This window comes from Pagrus major, chromosome 8, assembly GCF_040436345.1.
Source record: "Pagrus major chromosome 8, Pma_NU_1.0".
NCBI classification, from domain to species: domain Eukaryota; kingdom Metazoa; phylum Chordata; class Actinopteri; order Spariformes; family Sparidae; genus Pagrus; species Pagrus major.
This window is the reverse complement of record NC_133222.1, coordinates 6676231-6695174: the sequence shown is the minus strand read 5'-3', so window position 1 is coordinate 6695174 and position 18944 is coordinate 6676231. Positions and strand designations below refer to the sequence as shown.

The window sequence follows — 18944 nt, the reverse complement described above, 5'->3', positions numbered from 1 at the left end:
AGGTGCAGCCTCCAGTTCCACTTTAAACTTCTTTCTCAGCTCAAACTGCAACAAGGTTCAGTCTTCTTCCACGATTGAGAGCAACTTTGAAAGTTTGAGCAAATGCATGTTTGCCTTTATTTTAACATCCTCTTATAAACCTCTTACGAAGCCAAGTAACATAATTCATTATGCAGAGAATATTATTTATACACAAGAATATTTCTTATTATTTTGCTTTTCTGCAGGGAAAAAACAGTGGCTTTCCCCTCAGTCTATCCCAGCCATGTTGTGTCCATGTTTACACCATTACTGAGTAAATGTCTCCCTCTAGTGGTAAAAAGCTTGAGGAACATGCTGCTCCATACATCACAAATTCCCCCCTCATTTGCATCCACGAGCAAACACGTACGGCTACCACAAGCACCTGCAGTGGCGCATCTCAATTTTCGTCAGATGGTTTATTGAATCATGCAATCCTTGTCATATCAGCAGCCACTTACAGCCATACATCTGTCAACACTTTGCAGTATATTAAGGCAAGAAAACATAAAAACAGGTTATATACAGCGACATCTTACAGTTCTCTAGAACAGAAACGGTTGTAAACAGCTACGTCTCATCCCAGGGTGGAAAAATGCACACAAGTGGTTTCTTAAAGGGAAAATCCACCCAAATATATACTATCGTCAATTAGTTTAAACTCTAAGAATTTTTAAAAAGGTCTCTTCTTTAAGTGAAAAGCAGAGAGACACACTGCAGTGGTGATGTGTTGCTGAATGCTACAGGGTGGACTTTTCCTTCTGTATCACATCCACTATTCATACCTGGTTGACAGTACTATAGTATACAGTATGTGTTGCAAATCAGATTACAAGTGGATGCAAAATACAGCACATAGTATCACGGTGACAATAATACAGTAGCAAAGTGGGAAAGCACTATCATTGATGTTCTTTCCACTGACATTTATATAAAATACTGACAGGTAAAACATAATTATAGTTTCCTCTTTGTTGCTGCGCTATTGCCGTTTCTCTCTGTGCAGCACTGTGGCTCTAAAACATCTAGTGACATCTGATCTAAACTGACTACTGCTCATTGCTTCAACGTCCCTACTAAAGCTTCACTGTACATTATTTGAATACGCCAACTGTGGAATGGATATAAGGCACTTTGATGTGAGTAGCAGCTGAACTACAACCTAAGAGGGGCTTCAGACCTTGGCTGTTCTGACTCTGCACACACACTCACACACACACACACGCAAGTCGATTTAATCACCGACTCGCCCACGCTCTCACACACACTGTAGCTGTAGCTATTCATTGTATACATGCCACCGTTTGTAGACTCAACTAATTGATTTTACTGTACTGTGGGTGCTGTGCACATCCAGATATGGCTATATTAACGACACAATCATGCAACAAGACCTGCTAATCTTTGGCCAACCAATCCTTACAGAAAAAAAACAAGCATAATACATTTGGCAAAAATATACTGTGTAGTCATCTTAACAACAACAACAACAAAAAAGAAATCAGCTTAAGAGGATAATTAACTGGTTCATTATGCAGATATTACTGCAGGAATGAGGGCACTCCAATCTTTGTAACCGTGAATGCACAGTTTTGTAATAAAATAGAATAATTCACTAAATAAAGCTGAAAAGTAAGAAAACATATTTACAGTAAGCCATCATTTTGGTACACACAGACAATGACATTCTTCAGTAACAAAACTATTTACCATTTGTGCATAGTTTGAACATGAACAGACAATCAGAGCTACAGGAATAAATTCTGATTTGCAAAATGAGAGATTCTAGCCAGTTTTAATACAGACACAAGTAGATCCTTCATTACTTATATAAGAACCAGTCATTATGCTGGGTAAAATGTATTCACTGCAGGAATTACATATGATTTTTAGAGATACGGTTCATAGATTCACATACCAAGATTCTCAAGAATACTGTTCAGAAGGCAATAGTTTTGAGTCATGATGCTAGTGAGAAACAATACAAATCATTCAGCAGGTACTAAAGTGAGAGTAAAAGTACATTAAGTGGATATGTTTATAAAGGGAGTCCACAACAGCTCAATGCTTAGAGAGTCCTTATATGTTCAGGGAGTGTGCACCGTGACAGACAAACGTTGCTGCCGTGCGTTTTCTTCATGTCATAGCTTCTAGGCTTTAATCCCACTAAGTGCTCCATGACTTCCATTTAAAAGAGCAACACCAGTCCTTCACTAGTGGAGTCCTTACACTCAAGGTTGCCTTCATGTAATTGAGAAAACAGTGCATAGTAGTGTGCTACTGAGGTATCCTGTACAAAGATATCCACTTACAAATGTGTTCTCGAGTGAAATGGGCTCCAGGAGGGAGAAAAGATGTGTTTCACCGCCAAATACGACGTGACTGCCTCACACGTAGATCCCCTCTGGGTTCAGGCCAGAACTGAGAGGGTTGTGGAGGACCCGGAGGTGACTGGACATCGGGTGTGACGACACGGGACGCTTCAGGGAACCAGTCAGGGGAACTAACTCTGAGGATGAAAATGCATGAAAGACAGAACTTTAAAAACACTATGTAAATTAAAGTGTGCAAAAAAAAAAAAAAAATACAGAGCTTTGATTGTGCTACATGACATCTCTGCTAAGGCGCCACCAGGGGGCAGTACTGAGCCATACAGAGAATCTGCCTATGCGGTGAATTTTATGGCCGGGAACAAAAAAGCTTGCTGACTTTTCACACATGAACTGGAAGGTCACTAGAAGGACATGAAGACCCAGTTCATTACTTTTTCACGGTTGAAATCCACCGCCATTAAGTTTAATGAAGAGGACGATGCAATGATGAAGAACATGTCACACGAGATTCTTGTGATTTTTTTATATTAACACAAGTTATGAGATCTTAAGGCAGTGGGCATGTTGGATACTAACTTATTTAACCTAGGAGTGCCTGAACATAAAGCTTTAAACATCTCATATGTTGAAGTGCAGGTTCATACTTTCATTTTGGGTGCCTGCTAGAAAATGTTTACATGCTTTAATGTTCAAAACCCATTATTTTTCTCACACTGCTCAGAGAGAGGGTAATTAAAGGTGTTGCAGCAATTGACACTATTTTAGTGGCCGTCTCTTTAAAAGACCCCAGTCTGCTCTGATTGATCAGCTCTGCTGGTGTTGCAACTACAGCCATACTTGGGACGTGGCTGAGGGCGGTGACTGTATAGTTGTGACATCACAACCTTGCGGAAGTACAAATAGCTTGTTTGAAGGCAGTTTCTGAATAGGCACCATGTGCATCTCTCTGTAGACTGTTGGGTGTTTTGATACTCTCGTAGTATTCATAAAGCACCTATACCTGCCCTTATAATAAAAAAACAGATGGTAATCTCACTCTATACAGTATGTGACCTTTAACTGAATGTTTATACTTGTACATGTGGATTCATGCATTCCTTTCTGTGCCGGCAGGCTTATCTTTTAAATGTGTACTTGTTTTGTTTATGCCTAGAAACTTCTTTTCAAGTTTGATATCCATCTTTTTGCTTCCAAGCTTTAATCTACAAGCTGGCGGTAATGTCCCGCGGTTACAACACATAATGCACAGCTCTGCTCTCACCTCAAACTTCCTCAAAGTCAATCTTAATTACCATATGTCACTAATTACATTGTTATTGTATAGCTTTTGATGTGGATAGCCTCTGTCTGACAGCTCTCCCATCATTCACTGCTCTGAGTTTATGTATCGTCTCTCTGCAAGTCTCTGTAGGCTGATGGAGCTTTGGTTCACTGAGCCCATCACAGAAACTGCTGAGCATGTGATAGAGGGACAGCGTGATAGGAGGAGTGAGGGATGGACGGAGAGAGTAGGGTGAATGAATGACGCCAGGTCTGCCCTTATCCAGGCAGCTGTTGGCATGGAGACTGTAATTGCTACTGGAGTGGGTAAAAACTAATACTGTACTCTCCACTACCCCTGCCCACATCCCATTTTCTATATCACAATCTCTCTCTCTCTCTCTGTCAGGCACACACACACACACACACACACACACACACACACACACACACACACACACACACACACACACACACACACACACACACACACACACACACACACACACACACACACACACACACACACACACACACACACACACACACACTAAGCTGAGTCATTTTCTCTCAGCAGGCTGTCAAGGCATGAGGTAGAAAAATAATAAGTGCCTTGATGGAACAGAATGACTTTACTCATGCACGGGCAGACTCAGACTGCACTTCAGTAAAAGTAAGTCATGTGTCTCCAGTGTGAATGGCAGCCACAGATCAACATTTATCCTCACAACATGCACTTTCCCATATGATGAAGTTGTAAATCCTGTCTCAGGTCAGACCAGTTCAGCTCAGTTAGTCTTAACTGACCCCCTATGTCGCTGACTACATGCAAGGTCAGTTCCCTACTGGCCAATTTAACATATTAAAAGCATGTCCTAAGATATGAGCTAAATCTTTAAGTGCACATTCCTCAGGAGAATGTAAATCCACCCCATTAATGTTTAAAATAAAATGTTATTACCTATCCCGTGACTGTTGTGGATACTTTCATCCTCAGAGGGTTCAGCCGGCAGCACTGTGACCTTGGTGCCGGTCTGCTTGATGAACTGCTGCAGGTTAACCTGCCTCAGCTCTTTGGTCAGCTGCTCCAGCTCGTGCTGCATGTCCTTCAATGAAACAGCATGAGAGAGTGATGCTCCAGGGGACAAGAAAACATTAGCAGCAGCTTGAAACTAACTAAACATCGACAGTAACAGATTATATGAGGCTGTGTTTGAGAATTTTGGTGTTGGGACACGAGCAATGTTACTTTAAATCCCCAAGTTCATTGTCAATCTTATTTATTATGCAACCAGATCAAAACATCATACTGTTATTTATGGTAGTCATTTTGTTTAACCAACTAAAATCACCTCTTCAGTAGTGATGTAAGTGAGACACAGATGGACCACTAAAATACAGTGTAATGAGTCAAGTTCACATTTATTAATCCTTTTTCTCATATTATCTGTTTGTATAATTGACACACACACCAGACAGCACCTCATTTTACATACAGAAAATTAATTGGACACAAATTTCTGAAAATGATGAACATTATTTGACCAAAAAAAAAAAAAGCATTTTTATGAGCCTATTTTCGTCATATTCTGTCAAACTCACTGATACTTAAAAAAAGAACAATTAAGCATGAACAGAATGATTTAGCATCATGATGAACGGTTACGAAAAGGATACAAATAGACATTACCAGAGATATTGTCTTTTATGATTCCATAAATTTCACTTCCTTGTCAAAATCTGGTGCCTTCATTAACCACAACGCAACTCAAGTAGTGACAGTTTGGTTGGAGATTCACGTGTGTTATGCTAGCAGCTGCTAATGACGAAATAGATAAGAAGTGGGCTACAGAAGTCTGGTAAGCTCACTTTTTACTAATTTTTACAAACATTTTTTTAAACTTGTATCCTTCAGCCAATGCACATCGCTTGAGGCAATTTATCAGATTTCACGCAGGTCCCTCTGGAGCCCTGAAAGGCTTTATACAACCCTTTTAACATATGCAGTAGTACTGTAAACAGACCTCAATGTAAAAAAAAAAAAAACCCTCATCAAACTGGCAGGGAGTCAGCGTCATGCTGTGTGATGATTCAGGCAAACAGATGCTTTAATGCATTTTTACTGATGGATAGTCTCCTCAGTGGCTATTAGAAATAAGTAATGTAAGCATAAAGTACGTCTTACCTGCAGTTTCTTGCTGCTTTGTCCAAGTGACCTGTCCACGGCTCTGCAGCTGCTCTCCAGCTGGACCGCCTGTCTCTCCTGGGCTTTCAGTTCTGCTTTGACCCTGAGGACCTGAGCCCGAGCCTCTGCCTCGCTCACCCACTGGGTCTCCTGCCGCTCCCTCTGTAGACGCTCCTCTTCCAGGCCTGCCTCTACACTCTGATGGGACAAAGAGACAAACAGATATGGAAAAACAAAGAAACCACCTACTACAAACAACACTGGAAACACTGATAACAGCTTAGCAACCATAATGAAAAAGGTATTCTTATTCTTTGATTGTTAGCTGGTTACTTTGCATTTTCCCAAAACTATTTTTTTATTCAATATCCCAAAAATCTCCCAAACATAGCACACCTGTACCATTGCCAGCTTTTCTTCAATGTCCAGTTCACAGCCCTGCAGCCGTCCTCGTAGCTCCTGCAGTCTTTCCTCCAGCTGTCTCTCACTCTCCATCTCAATCTGCAGCTCAGTGGCCCAAAACTCCTCCTCCTCCATCTCCACCTCATTCTTCCTCAGATGTTTCTCTAACCTCAGGATCTCCTCTATCAACCCTCCTCCTCCACCTGGGTCACCAATGCACCCTCCACCTCGGCCCACTCGCCCTTCAGCCCAGCCCTGGAGCTCAGCCTCATAGGCCTCCAGCTTTGTCTCCAGCACATTGAGAGTCTCTCTCTGCAGGCCGACCAGTCTGACTAGATCTTCCATGCGACAGGCCCACAGGCCAGGTGATGCACTCCCGATAGCTGGTCCCGCATGGTGGTGATTTCCACCGTTTCCCAGGAGAAGTCTTCGTTTAGCCTCAGCCTCACCGATTCTGCCTCCGCTCAGTATTTCCCTAAGGCCTCTGGGCGCACCGGTGAATGTTAGAGACTTGCGGCGTGGTTCACGGCGGCGGAGGGAGCGATCATTGGGATGACGAAGCTTAGCAAGGGGAGGGAGGCTCTGCCGATGCAGCCCACGTTCAGGCCCCCTGAGAGGAGGTCCTTCTGAGGGAGGTCGTTCAGTCAGGGAGGGACCGGTGCGATGTAGGATCAGCTGGACATCACCAGCGTACTGACCCCAGGTGTTCAGAGACACCACAGGGCTCTCGTGCGGGGCGAGGTGACGCTCGGTGTCCCGCCATTTTTCTACCAGAGTGTATCTCCCAGTGCGACCTGTAAACACCAAAACAGAACAAACCGCTTTTTAAAAAATGACTTGTAACGAATTCTGGTTTTGCCAAAATTGCAAGGATACCGACTGAGACCTATGTTGCTTTTTCAGTTTTTTCCTTTCCTTCAGTGTTTTATAAATGTTCTTGTGCATCTTGAAAGTTAGCTAAAAGGTTTTGAAAGTTAAAAACGTCAAAGTCTGCACCAAAGAAAGCTCCTCTCTCCCTCGCCAGTAGTCCCGCCTTTAATTTTGTGACTTCTTGACATCACACTGTGTCACCATGAATTTAGTACAGCTGCTCTGTTGTTATTAGCAGTGCTGGCTCAGGCGTGTGTGAGCTGACCAATTAGAGCAGACTGGGTATTTGGGAAGGGGGATCTTAAAAAGACAGGAGCTGAAACAGAGGGGGAATACAGTGCTGCAGCACTACTCTATTCACAATTTTTTGTTTAAAAATGTATTCGTTTTACAATACCCATCTCTGAAGGCTGTTTTTTTTCTCATACTCTGAGCCAGATATCTCCACTTTTAGTTGCAATGACATTCACCCATACAAAAACCTTCAACTCTAATATGTCAACAGCATGAAAAAGGATTTTGACCCTGGCATTCCCATCGGAGTCATGTTTTTTGGCTGAGCACATTATTGTGTGTTTTTGGCACGCAACCATAGCTTTTATAAGTGAGATGTTTCAACAATACAGTAAAAACTCAGGCTTGAAACCCTTTAATTTTTACATTCGATTCAGTGTTTGCAAGAAATACATTTCTTAATGCTTTTTAAGGAACCTTAGACACAACAGTAGTAGACATAAACACTTGAAATGCCAAAGTACTAAATCAATACTGATGTCTCATCATTAATGTGGTGTATGTATTTCTAATAGGGAAAAAGGCAGAGGAGGGGGTTCAGAAGTGCCGCTTTCTCAGTTTGGCAGGAGACCGAGGGATGAGTCAGACTTTCCCTCCTCCTACCCTGCGCTTTGTGGGAAGTGATGTCAATACAGCCTGTTCAAGTGCCCCCGTTCCTGAAGGAGAGCCATATGGGAAGGGAGGGGGTGCTTAGATCCAAGACAGTACCAATGAAATCCTTTGACTATGACCCACTGTATCGCAGCAGGAGCTTAACATGTAGGCAGGACATTTCTTTACCTCATGAGGATTTATTTTCAGGTCACAAAAGGAAATTTGGCAATTTGGAGAGCGTTTTAGTCAAATTAGCTGTTGGTTGATGAATGCTTAACAACAGGATTCATGAAAATGCTTCTATTATTTTCTACTTTCAAAATGTCAAAGTGTGAAGAAAACTGTAGATATTGGCTACTTTTGCTGTAAAACATCTGTTGTGTACTTGCCAAATCCCAATAGAGCATTTAACACTGAGGCATTTCTGATACTGGTATCAGTATTGGAACAACCCTTTGTGAAACCAACACACCAGAATGTGTGTCTAACATCAGTGGTGTAACTTCACCAACGAACCAGAAGTTGGCAATCCTTGAGTTCACATGTACGCCACACTGTTCTCCAACATGAAATTACAACTCGGTAGAAAGTTCTTACAGGTTTGTTTGTATTTCAGGTGTGTGTGTGTGTGTGTGTGAAAATGACCTACCTATGGCCTGAGCCAGAGCAATCACCACTTCCTGGCAGGTGGTTGCCTCGGTGACCCCGCACACGACCCTCTGGACTCCGTCCACCCAGACCTTGAGCTCCATGTTGGGTCAGAAGCGAGGGGGCCGGTTGTGGTGTGTTGGCCCCGACATTATTGAAGGCTCCAGTGGTGCAGGGCAGCTGAAGCCCCTTTCCGGCTACTTCACTAGGGAGGAAGCGCGACGGGAAACAGGAAGCAGTTAGTCAGGATGTGCTCAAGGCTGCAGTCATAATGCTCAGTCGCCTTAAAGGATTAGGACACACAGTGATGTGAACAGTTGTGGTAACACCTACTAACCCCAGTAGTCAAATAAGTAGAGAAGAAAAGGCATATTCAGGCTATCTCAGCAGTAGCTGATGGTAAAAGGATAGTCCAGTTGAGAATGGACTCGTACAGCCTGGCATGCCAGGACCAGCTGGCCATAACGCTGTTGTTTTGTTCTTCTCTATGAATAGGTACATGTCTGTTGGGGGTGCAGGAAGAGTCTGCCAGCAGAAATTCCCAAGTCCAGTTCCTGCTTTTGTACCACGAATTACATGTAAGCAGGAAGATTAGCTCAGTGGCACAGAGAGAACTGAAACAGAGAGTGAAACAGAGAAGGTGTGAGAGCGTGATTAAAAAATGAAAAAGGGAGAGCCGGAAGAATCATAACACAAGGGAGTAGAGTGGGGGTTGTTTTTGATGTCGCAGTTATTTTCACTGTTGTGTAACACATGTAGCACGGCAGAGCTGCAACAATTAGTCAGTTCAATGATTAGTCATTCAAACTCAAATGAAAATTACTTTGATATTCAATGGTTTCAGTAATTTTGCTGCTGGTAGTTCCAGCTTCTTAATGTAAGGATTTGCTGCTTTTCCTTGTCATTCACAAAAAGTAATTGAAGAGTTTCTGGTTTTTGAACTGTTGGTTAGACACAGTTTGACAGAATTTGATGTGTTTTTGGGTTCTGAGAAATTCTGACATTTTTATAGACTAAACAAATTAGTCAGCAGATTAGTCGATAATGAACTTAACTGTTGGTTGCAGCCCTTTAACACAGTTATGGTCTTAATCAGGCATTAATCCCTTCTGAGTCATTAGAACAGTCAATACTATAATGAAAGTACAAATACAACTAACAAAATACTATTGATGGACTGTCTTCAAAAAGTATAAAGTCATTTCTTTATTTTTAATAAATCATTTCTGACTGATTGCTAATAATTCACAAACTTAGCTTTGTTAACTGGTTACTCACATAACCAGATTTACAAATCATACATTAAATACTACAGATATAACACAATATACTGTATATGAAATACCCATCCAGGTGGAGGGATCCATCAAAGTTGTCTTCAAGGACAGTGTACTGGGAAGGGAATGAATGGCATCTCCCCAGATCTGTATCACTCTCCGTGGATCTAACCTTCACTGCACCTACACTACCGAGTCAAAAGGTCCTTTTGTTCGCCAACCCCCCACCAATTACACCTCCCCCAGCCCGCGTATTCCCCAACCACATTCACAAAGTCACACACACCAGCCTGTCCTCGATCCACCAAATTGCTTTTCTAAATATGGTAAAGACATTAGTGAGTACTACAAAGTAACATTTTGAAGAGTTAGACGAACAGAAGGAGCAGCAACTAATGATTATTTTAATTTACGATTATTGTATAATTCTTTTCAGTTGATTGATTACTTTATAAAAAAATACCCATCACAAGTTCCCAAAGACCAAGGTGACAGCTTCAAATTGCTCATTTTTCCTGACTTGCGGTCCAAAACAAAAAAGGCATCACATGAAGCAATGAGGAGCAGCAAATCCTCACATTCGAGAAAGTGAAAATGGCAAATGCTTGGCATTGTTGCTTGATAAATGAGATTAATAGAATATTAAAATTGTTTTTTAATTTTCATTTGATTGCCTAACCGATGAATCAACTAATCATTTTAGCCCTACAAACAAACAAAACAAAGCCTCGCCACCAGCTATCAGATTTAGGGACTTGGATTCAAGTGTGCATTAGGTGCAAAAATGTACTGTCAGTGTGTCTCATTTTGTACTAATCCAACACAGTCTGTACATTTGTATAGACACAAGTGGCATCTTTGTCTGTGGCTTGGCTCCTGATCACTCTATTCTTGGCGTGTTCACAGCTGGTTGGAAAGTGCTTTTGTCCTTCATTTCAGACTGCCCTTAAATGGCATTAAAGGCTGAAAGGATGGAGAGGAACAGGAAAATAGTCACACACAAGCACACTGAGTGAGATTTTTCTGCAGTGACCCAAAACACTGTCACCATTTTGTTTAACCCTCTTTCCAGGGGGATGTGGAAACGGTAATAGGGACTGAGTGGGTTCTTGATGCAAAGCAGGCATGGTGGATCAGCGGGGGGGGGGGGGGGGGGGGGAGAGAACGTTTGGATACACTGAAGGGGGGAAGGAGAAAGTGCCTAAAAAAAACACTACCTACAACAACACTGTGTCAGAGGGATTTACAAGAACCACTGCATGAAATCAAGTACACTGCATTGGCATTAATAATGTGTTTTGATTAAAAACAGAAATTTGGCAAAGAAACACAAAAGAGACAGTTGTTCAAACCAAAACAGAACATTTCAAAACAAACAGGCTGCTTTGATGCCTCTTCCTTGCAGAAGCCCAACAAGACCCAGCGGGGCATTTATAAATGTCACTCGCTCTGCTTCAGTCCCGTAACATTTATATTCATTAACATTAACCCAGAAAACCCAACTGACGATACAGGCACAGTGGTGTGGGGCAGAGTGCCATCCTGAGCTCTGCAGGCTCCGTTCCTTTGGCCTGTCAAAGCCACAGCCTGGGGAAATGCCCGCTCCCTGATTTGTGCTGCTCGTCTTCTGCCAGAGAGGCATTTCATGAGACAGAGGAGGGCTTAAATTCCCCTGAATTCTATCTAAGCTCCGTTGAGAGATGATCAACGGCAGCAAACCATCAAACTCAATCATTTTAGTCTCGTATTGGTTCAGTGGTTGTTGACTCAAGATGCATTCCTCTCAAGAGGAAGTGAGGTGAGCGGCACTGAACAGCCGGCTGCTGGTGACAATTCTCCAGGCCTACAGGAGCACACCGAGCTGGCAGGAAAAAGACTTCGAGTGGCTGCTGGTGTAAACAACCTACCATATGCTCTGGTGGGTGTTCCAACACCACCACCACCACCACCACCACACTGCTGTGACATACACCATGAAGGAATACTGTAGGAGTTTCTAACTGTAGGAGCTTAAGTATGGCACCGCTTCTTCTGAGGATTTACAGTCTGTCAAGCATCACGCACTGGCCTGAGGATCGGGGAGTTTAGCTGTTCGCTGAACAAGGGGGCATTTGAAGAAAACAAAATGGGGCATTCATTACATTTAAACAAAACCAAGACTGAGCTCCACTCAGGAAAATGCCTGCAGGGCAGCAACTGAACCAAGTTGTGCAAAATGATCTCACAGGAAACCATCAATGTTCCACAAGTACAACTTCCCTGAATAGACGCTATTACACACTAGCTCTTCCTCACCATTGTTCACAAGGTGGAAAACAATGCAGCCAGTTCTGAAGGAATTTACTGGGTATTCAAGCAGCTGATTAAAACTAAAATTCGTAATAATTTCTCACATTCAAAACTCCCCCACACTGCTGTTCAATTAAAGACAATGGGATGCTTCTTACAGACTGATGGGACAGAAGTCTGTTCAAGTAGTTAAACCTCGTTGCCTATTGCTAACCAAACTTTAATTTAAATTGCACTCCCTGTAGCGCAACATGTAATTACTAGCAATTTATACCCGGCTGTAATTGGTAACAGATCTGTTGTGAAACAGATCTCTGTGAGCAGCCCTAGACAGACGCTGGTTTTATTGTGGAGGCGCTGGTGGTGGCTCAGTTGGAACTAACTGGAGAAATCTCTTTCCTCGCTTTCAATTCCTCCAGATTGTCATCAAGTGCTGCAGCTGCAGTGTAATCCCTGGGCCTAAAACACATCGGGACGGCAACAGTACAACCTTAATGAGAGACACACTGACAAGATGGGAACCCTGTGGCTAGAAAGTTGAGGGTCTTGCAGTGGGGAGGAGATAGAAAGTAGACAAGATAGTCATCAGTATGCCAGCCTCTACAAATGTAAATGAAGCAGAGCAGGGCAAAGACTGTTGCCAGAGACGGGGCCTTGATCCTGAAGGGGTGGCGTCTGATAACGTCCAGGATATGCATTCCTGGGCTGTGAGAATGCAACGGGCCATGACTAAGAGACAAGAAAGCTATGGGTCCCTCAGCTCTGTGATCTTGACGGCTCTGCAACAGGCAATGGCACTTCAACAAACTGCATCCAATCTTAAGAGTGTTATTAGTGTTGTTATATAAAAAAAACTGAAAGATGAAGCAATGTTTCCAACAGTTTTCTATTCTTTTCTGAAATTTCTAAAAGCCCCTCTTGTGCACGATGTCTGCATCCTCTCAGATAATTAAGTGTCTCACTTGAATTATTCTCATCACAATGACCTCATGTCTGCAATGTAGATAACTGTTAAACAATAACAATGAAAAGGTGACACTGTACACACCAAAGTTGCCAACTACCTACAGTGCCACCTAACCCCAAAATATACACAAAAAAGGCCAAAGCATCATCCAGCATTTCCTCACAATTTCCAGTCAAAATGTTCACTCTCGCTCCAGTCTTTAGATTGGGGGTGTTTGGGATTAAACCCAAGTCCAGTCACGCTACAGACTGCACCCTGAGAGCTCTCCAGTGGCCCCTGGCCCAGAGCAAACCGCCCTCTTTCTCTCTCTGCCTGGCTGATATTAAACTATTAGGCTCTGGAGCTGCCTCCCCCCCATTTGGGAGGTCAGCGCTGGCAGGATCTCGAACATCTGGACGGCACGTTCAGCCAGCAATAAATGCCGCCTTTGTTCCCTTGCCATATTCGCTGCTCACTAGCCAGCTTTGAAGAGCCAGCGGGGCAGGCAGCAGGCTCCTGCACTGGGGCAGCAGCACAGCGGGGCAACAAGGGGGCCTCTGGCCAAGGTTTACATGTTACAGCGGTTTGTGGAACATCTCATCTGGTGCTGAATCACACGCTCTTGCATGTAAGCATTTATAGAAGTGAAATGGGTTTTACAACAGCAGCTGAAATGGCAGCCACACACAAAAAGTTGTTTATTTTTCCTCCGTCTGAAGGTAGTTTCCTTTTGCAGCCTTCGGTCTTCATGGTGCTATGAAACGCAGTCAAGAAGGACCAATGAATTTTTCTATTTCTAGACTAAAGCCGTCCTCTAGGATCACAGAAGCATAAAACCTTGGCTGAGTGCAACAACTCCACAGGTTGGTTCTGCTGCACCTGGTGTATGTTAGAGCACTGGGGGGCTTTAGATAAGAGTGAACTGTGAGAGATTGTGTATCTAGATTTTGTCATGATTTCTGGTTACATTACATTACAGCTCCTTTTTTTCCACAGAAGATACTGAACCTCATTTGAGACAATGGTCAAAAAAAAAAAAAAAGGAACAAATCAACATTCTTGAGAGTGAAAAATCTACAAAACATAAGAAATAACAGTCTGAATCACACTACAGCACTTCATAATGCATGCAGCTGCTCTTATTTATCAAACTAACACATAAGACATCATTAAAAAGCAGTGTGAGCTCGACACTTAACGCTTTAAAAAGACATAACACATTGGTTCGTCTCAGCTTAACCCTGCCTTCTCATAATGCTGGTGTCGAGTGGGACGAGGCTGGAGAGAAATGGCGATACTGGGCTGCTTTTAGTGGGCTCACAGAGTAGCAGAACTATTCTACTACACCAAATGTTCCCGTTATCTCAGCCCCCCTACAACTACAACGGGCTCAGCTTGCGGCACAGTCTGCCATTATTAGCACCGTGTCATGGTCTTTACCTTTTTTTTATGCTGCAGAACAGGATTCGGGTCGGTGTTTCCTCTCCGAAGTGAAGTTTGGGGTGAAAACACAGGTAAAGGCGTGAATTCCGCAAAATGTGTCCTTCTTCAGCATTGCCCAGTAAATCACTTCCAACGAACTGCGACAAAGTAACGTGCGGCTGCTGGACACAAAGACGGGGAGGAAAAGGGGCTACAGCCGCGTCCGGAGACACATATTGGACGTTTCTGTCCTTAAAAGTTTGAGTCCGTCCTCTCTGTGCGCTTAGTCTTTTGCGGTCTCACCAGTGAGCTGCGGAAAATGCCCCTCTCCCCCGTTTCATTACTCCTGCTGGTAAATACATCGCATTGGAACTGGGACACCGCAAGGCATTGTGGACTGTTTAAAGCTGCAATACACTGTGAGGAGGAGGAGGAGGAGGAGGAGGAAGAGGAGGAGGAGAGGGGGGCTCGAGCCAACTTTTATACATGCAGGGCATCTCAACAGGAGCACGAGACCATACTGACTCTTCCTTTGATGACATACCGACATCACCAGTGGTGGAATGTAACTAAGTACATTTACTCAAGTACTGTTCCTGTTTTTTCTGCTATAATTTAGTTCTGCTAAATAAGATTTATAATTACATAAAATCTTATATATAAAAAAAAGATTATTACCCAGGTGATCATTTTTTTCATTTAAAATATATTTAATTTTTGGGTTGTTTTTTTTTTTATCATATCTGTAAATATATAGAGTATACTAACATTATTTGATGAGTTGGGAATGAGACTCAAAAATCAACCTTTCTTACAAATAGCACCTTTAAAAGTTTCGTTGTGGAAATTGGTACGAGCATGATGTCAGTGTACTTTTTGCAGATATGACAATTCTTTGTTGGTATATTTGCAACGTAGGTGTTGAAAATGTGAATATAATTGAAATTTAAAAAATTATCACCTGGGTTATAACACATTTTTTATTTTTATTTCAAAGACATATATAATTATAAATTTTATATATAAACAGTACTTGAGTAAATGTACTTAGTTACATTCCACCACTGTTACCCAGGTGGAAAAAAAGAGTTTTATTTCAAATATATTCATATTTTCAATACCTACATTGCAAATATACAAACAAAGAATTGTCATACATGCAAAAAGTACACCAACATCATGCTCGTACCAATTTTCACAATGAAACTTTAAAGGTGCTAATTGTAAGAAAAGCTGATTTTTGAGTCTCATTCCCAACTCATCAAATAATGATGCTATTGGCAGCCGACCCATCCTAAAATCCCAAAGCGTCAACCCAGAGTGTCATTATTTGACTAGTTGGGAATGAGACTCAAAAATCCACTTTTCTTAAAAACAGCACCTTTAAACACTTTTTAAAATACGTATATTATAGTAGACTTACTAGAAATATAGGGCCACTCTAAGTGAAAGTTATGTGTGATTGTTGCGTGAGTGTGCTGTTTGGACTTTGTTAAACATAGTAAAGGTCTGGTGTAGGATTTAAAAGGATCTGTTTGCAGAATATAATATCCATAATTATGTTTTCATTGGTGTTTAATAACCTGAAACTAAGAACTGTTGTGTTTTTGTAACCTTAGAATGAGCGTTTTATATCTACAGAGGGAGCGGGTCGTCTTCAACGGAGATGGTGAGGTGTGGAGTGCTAACTTGGTTGCAATCTGCAACCACACTGCAGATAAGTACTACACACTGGACCTTTAAAATGTCTGCCTAAAATGATCATTAAAGCAACATTATGTAACTTTTTTACGGGTTCAAAATCGTGTTGCAGATACAGTGTCATGTAACAGGATGAATGGTGTCTCTGTCTCAGCCACTCTGCCCTCCTATCACTTGTTTCCTCAATGTGTAACTTCAGTGAGAGGGGCAGGATCACAGCGTTACACACATGTTCAAGATACAAGTTTTCAAAACATAAAATTGTTATGATGTAATGAGTAGTTTTGTTTGTAGTGAGCACCAACATTACATCTGAGAAATTGTTACGGACCTGGGATTTGTATTTATGACACTGGTGTCGCACTCAAAAACTGTGGATGCCACCAAACTGCACAAAACGCCAATATCTACATAATGTTGCTTTAATAATGCACTGAAAGCATATTTTAAAAGTACACATTTTAATATGATGTAGTTTTTATACATTTGAAGTAATATTTGAGTGTGATTTTAAGTGCCCTTGTTCATGTTTGTATTTAAGTAAATTTCTTTTAGACAGTGTCAAAAATGTAGTACTGCAATAAAAGCCCATTTATAACATTTTTCAATAAAGTGTATGAAATAAACAAATAGCTCTCACAATTGTGATGTAATGGTTAATAACTTTATTTTGGCAAATAAGTATCATGTTACAATATTAAACTACCCAGCAGTATATGAAGTAATTCAAATGAGCTCTACTTTATTGTGATGAACCCATTAATGCATCTATAACTATAATACAATAATAGTAATTATTCTGAAATGGGCCATTCTGCATAGTGAGTCATTTGACTTCTCTTACTTTAAGTATATTTTGATGCTAATACTTTTGTACTTTTAATAACGTGAAAATTGGAATACAAAACTTTTGCTTGTAACAGAGTGTTTATACACTGCAGTATTTCTACTTCGAGTACTTCTTCCACCTTGGACATAAACCAATCTAAAACCCTTCAGTTGTGACTATATAGGCTTTTAAAAGTCTTTCATATCACAAAGTTTAATTTAATGAAATATGTAGCTTGCTCAAGTATTTTCTGACTGTTATCAAAACTTTGTTGATGACTGAGAACCGTTGAGAGATTTGCAGGATCTTTGCAAAAGTTCGTTTTTTGCAGATGTAGTGTTGGTAAAGAAAGTTGTGCTTGGATTCATTCAAAGCTACTGCAGAAGAGTCTTAAAGATACTCTTCTATACTATATAGATAGATATAGACTTCCAAATTCAATGCAAAATATACGATTATATGTGTTATTATAAATTTTATGAATCTTAGAATTTATTGCTGAGGGTAATAACTGTCAGAACGTGTTTTTTGTCACACATTTAATTAAATAAACGTAAATGAAACAGTAAACAATTACTCTACACAGGAGATAATGTAAGAATCTTTCTATTTTATGTGTGAGTTGTTTGTAATAGTTGAACTTAAAGTTGCAGTATGATCAACTGGAGCAGCTGATGGACTGCTGGCAGTGGGACCATATATAAATGGAGGCTTACTGCCCTCTTGTGACAGAAGAGACGGTTGTGATGAAATGTCAGCTGGAGCTGTCAGATCTCTAAATATGGTCTCGGCTTGGTCTGAGGGCGGTGTAGTCAGCAGGTTTAAATGCCTTTAGTCAGTGATCAAGTCTGGTTAAAGACTGCAGGTCAGGATTACAGCTTTATTCTCTGAACATGCATTTGTACTTAAGATTGAAAGATTAATTTTCTTTTAAAATAGTTTTTTCATAACTTCTATTTTAATCTTTGGCAAGTTGTTCTCAAGACAATGCCCGAGTGTTATCTTTTCACAGCAGATATCGTAACATGCAGGTGTGACGAATGACGTTAGTGATGGCCTTTTATTGTGCAGGAAGCCATTCTAGTGAGTCACTGTGCCTGAAAAGCAGCTTTGTTATGGTGATCAGATACACCTGTGACTGTCCTGTTGTGACATATCCAAAATGTCTTTACACTGTTGTTAAAGCTCTTATATTTTATGTGTAGCACAGCAGCTGTAAATAGAAAATGTGGCAATTTTAATGCCATATCGTTTTTGATAATGTAATACAAATTCTATATTGTATTATAATGTATTCGGTACTTAATCTATAGATTTACTGATTACATTGAAGCTTCTCTGTATTGCATCAGTGGGGAAACAAGCTCTCAGATGTGATCTACACTTACTTTACATTTGCAAACTTCAAGTTACAGTGAATTATGATGTTATATATCGATAGTGATATAAATATAATGATTAATGACCAGTGTAATGTGGTTCTAGATGTGAATTAATTCTCGTTAAAGTGTGACCTTTCTACCCTCGAAGACTTTTCATTATAAATGTGAAATTATTAACACTTTAACTGTCAAAAAATGTACACTACACTTTCTTTCACATACTTTTGCATCCTGTTGGATAGTTTAATCTATTACATGGCATCGCACACTGTCTTTATTCATGTATTGTTATTGTTTGGCACAAACCTACAACTTCATGCACAGTGTGTTTTTCTTCAAAATTGGCTTACTGTTGTATAAATCCTGTCTCAAACATGGTGCAGTTACTAATCCCTGCCCCCGATAAATTAATTATTGCCTCTAGGCTGCAAGGGCTTCCCCTAATTTTAAATGACGAGGGATTTCTTACACAAAAACAAAAACAAAATAAT

General features: G+C 41.1%; 1 protein-coding gene across 2 annotated transcripts; it reads right to left on the bottom strand.

Moving 5' to 3' along the window:
• Nucleotides 1-421: 421 nt before the first annotated feature.
• Nucleotides 422-14928, bottom strand: rassf8a (Ras association domain family member 8a). Of its 2 annotated transcripts, none has more exons than XM_073471300.1 (6): nt 14560-14928; nt 8609-8812; nt 6196-6995; nt 5800-5997; nt 4576-4720; nt 422-2530 (listed from the first exon to the last, which is right to left on the bottom strand). In XM_073471300.1, the coding sequence occupies exons 2-6, from the start codon at nt 8709-8711 to the stop codon at nt 2409-2411; spliced, it is 1368 nt and encodes a 455-aa protein (XP_073327401.1). In that variant the 5' UTR covers nt 8712-8812; nt 14560-14928; the 3' UTR covers nt 422-2408. The 2 variants fall into 2 exon arrangements, with proteins under 2 accessions (XP_073327401.1, XP_073327402.1); XM_073471301.1 differs by having other exon boundaries at nt 6202-6995; nt 14560-14927.
• Nucleotides 14929-18944: the final 4016 nt, after the last annotated feature.

Excerpts from the sequence above, each read along its gene's own strand:
- rassf8a (XM_073471300.1), bottom strand. The coding sequence starts at position 8,711 with ATGGAGCTCAAGGTCTGGGTGGACGGAGTCCAGAGGGTCGTGTGCGGG. Across the intron at positions 6,996-8,608 it reads TGCTCTGGCTCAGGCCATAG|GTCGCACTGGGAGATACACT; the intron begins GTAGGTCATTTT and ends TGGTGTTTACAG. Across the intron at positions 2,531-4,575 it reads CCACAACAGTCACGGGATAG|AGTTAGTTCCCCTGACTGGT; the intron begins GTAATAACATTT and ends TTTCATCCTCAG.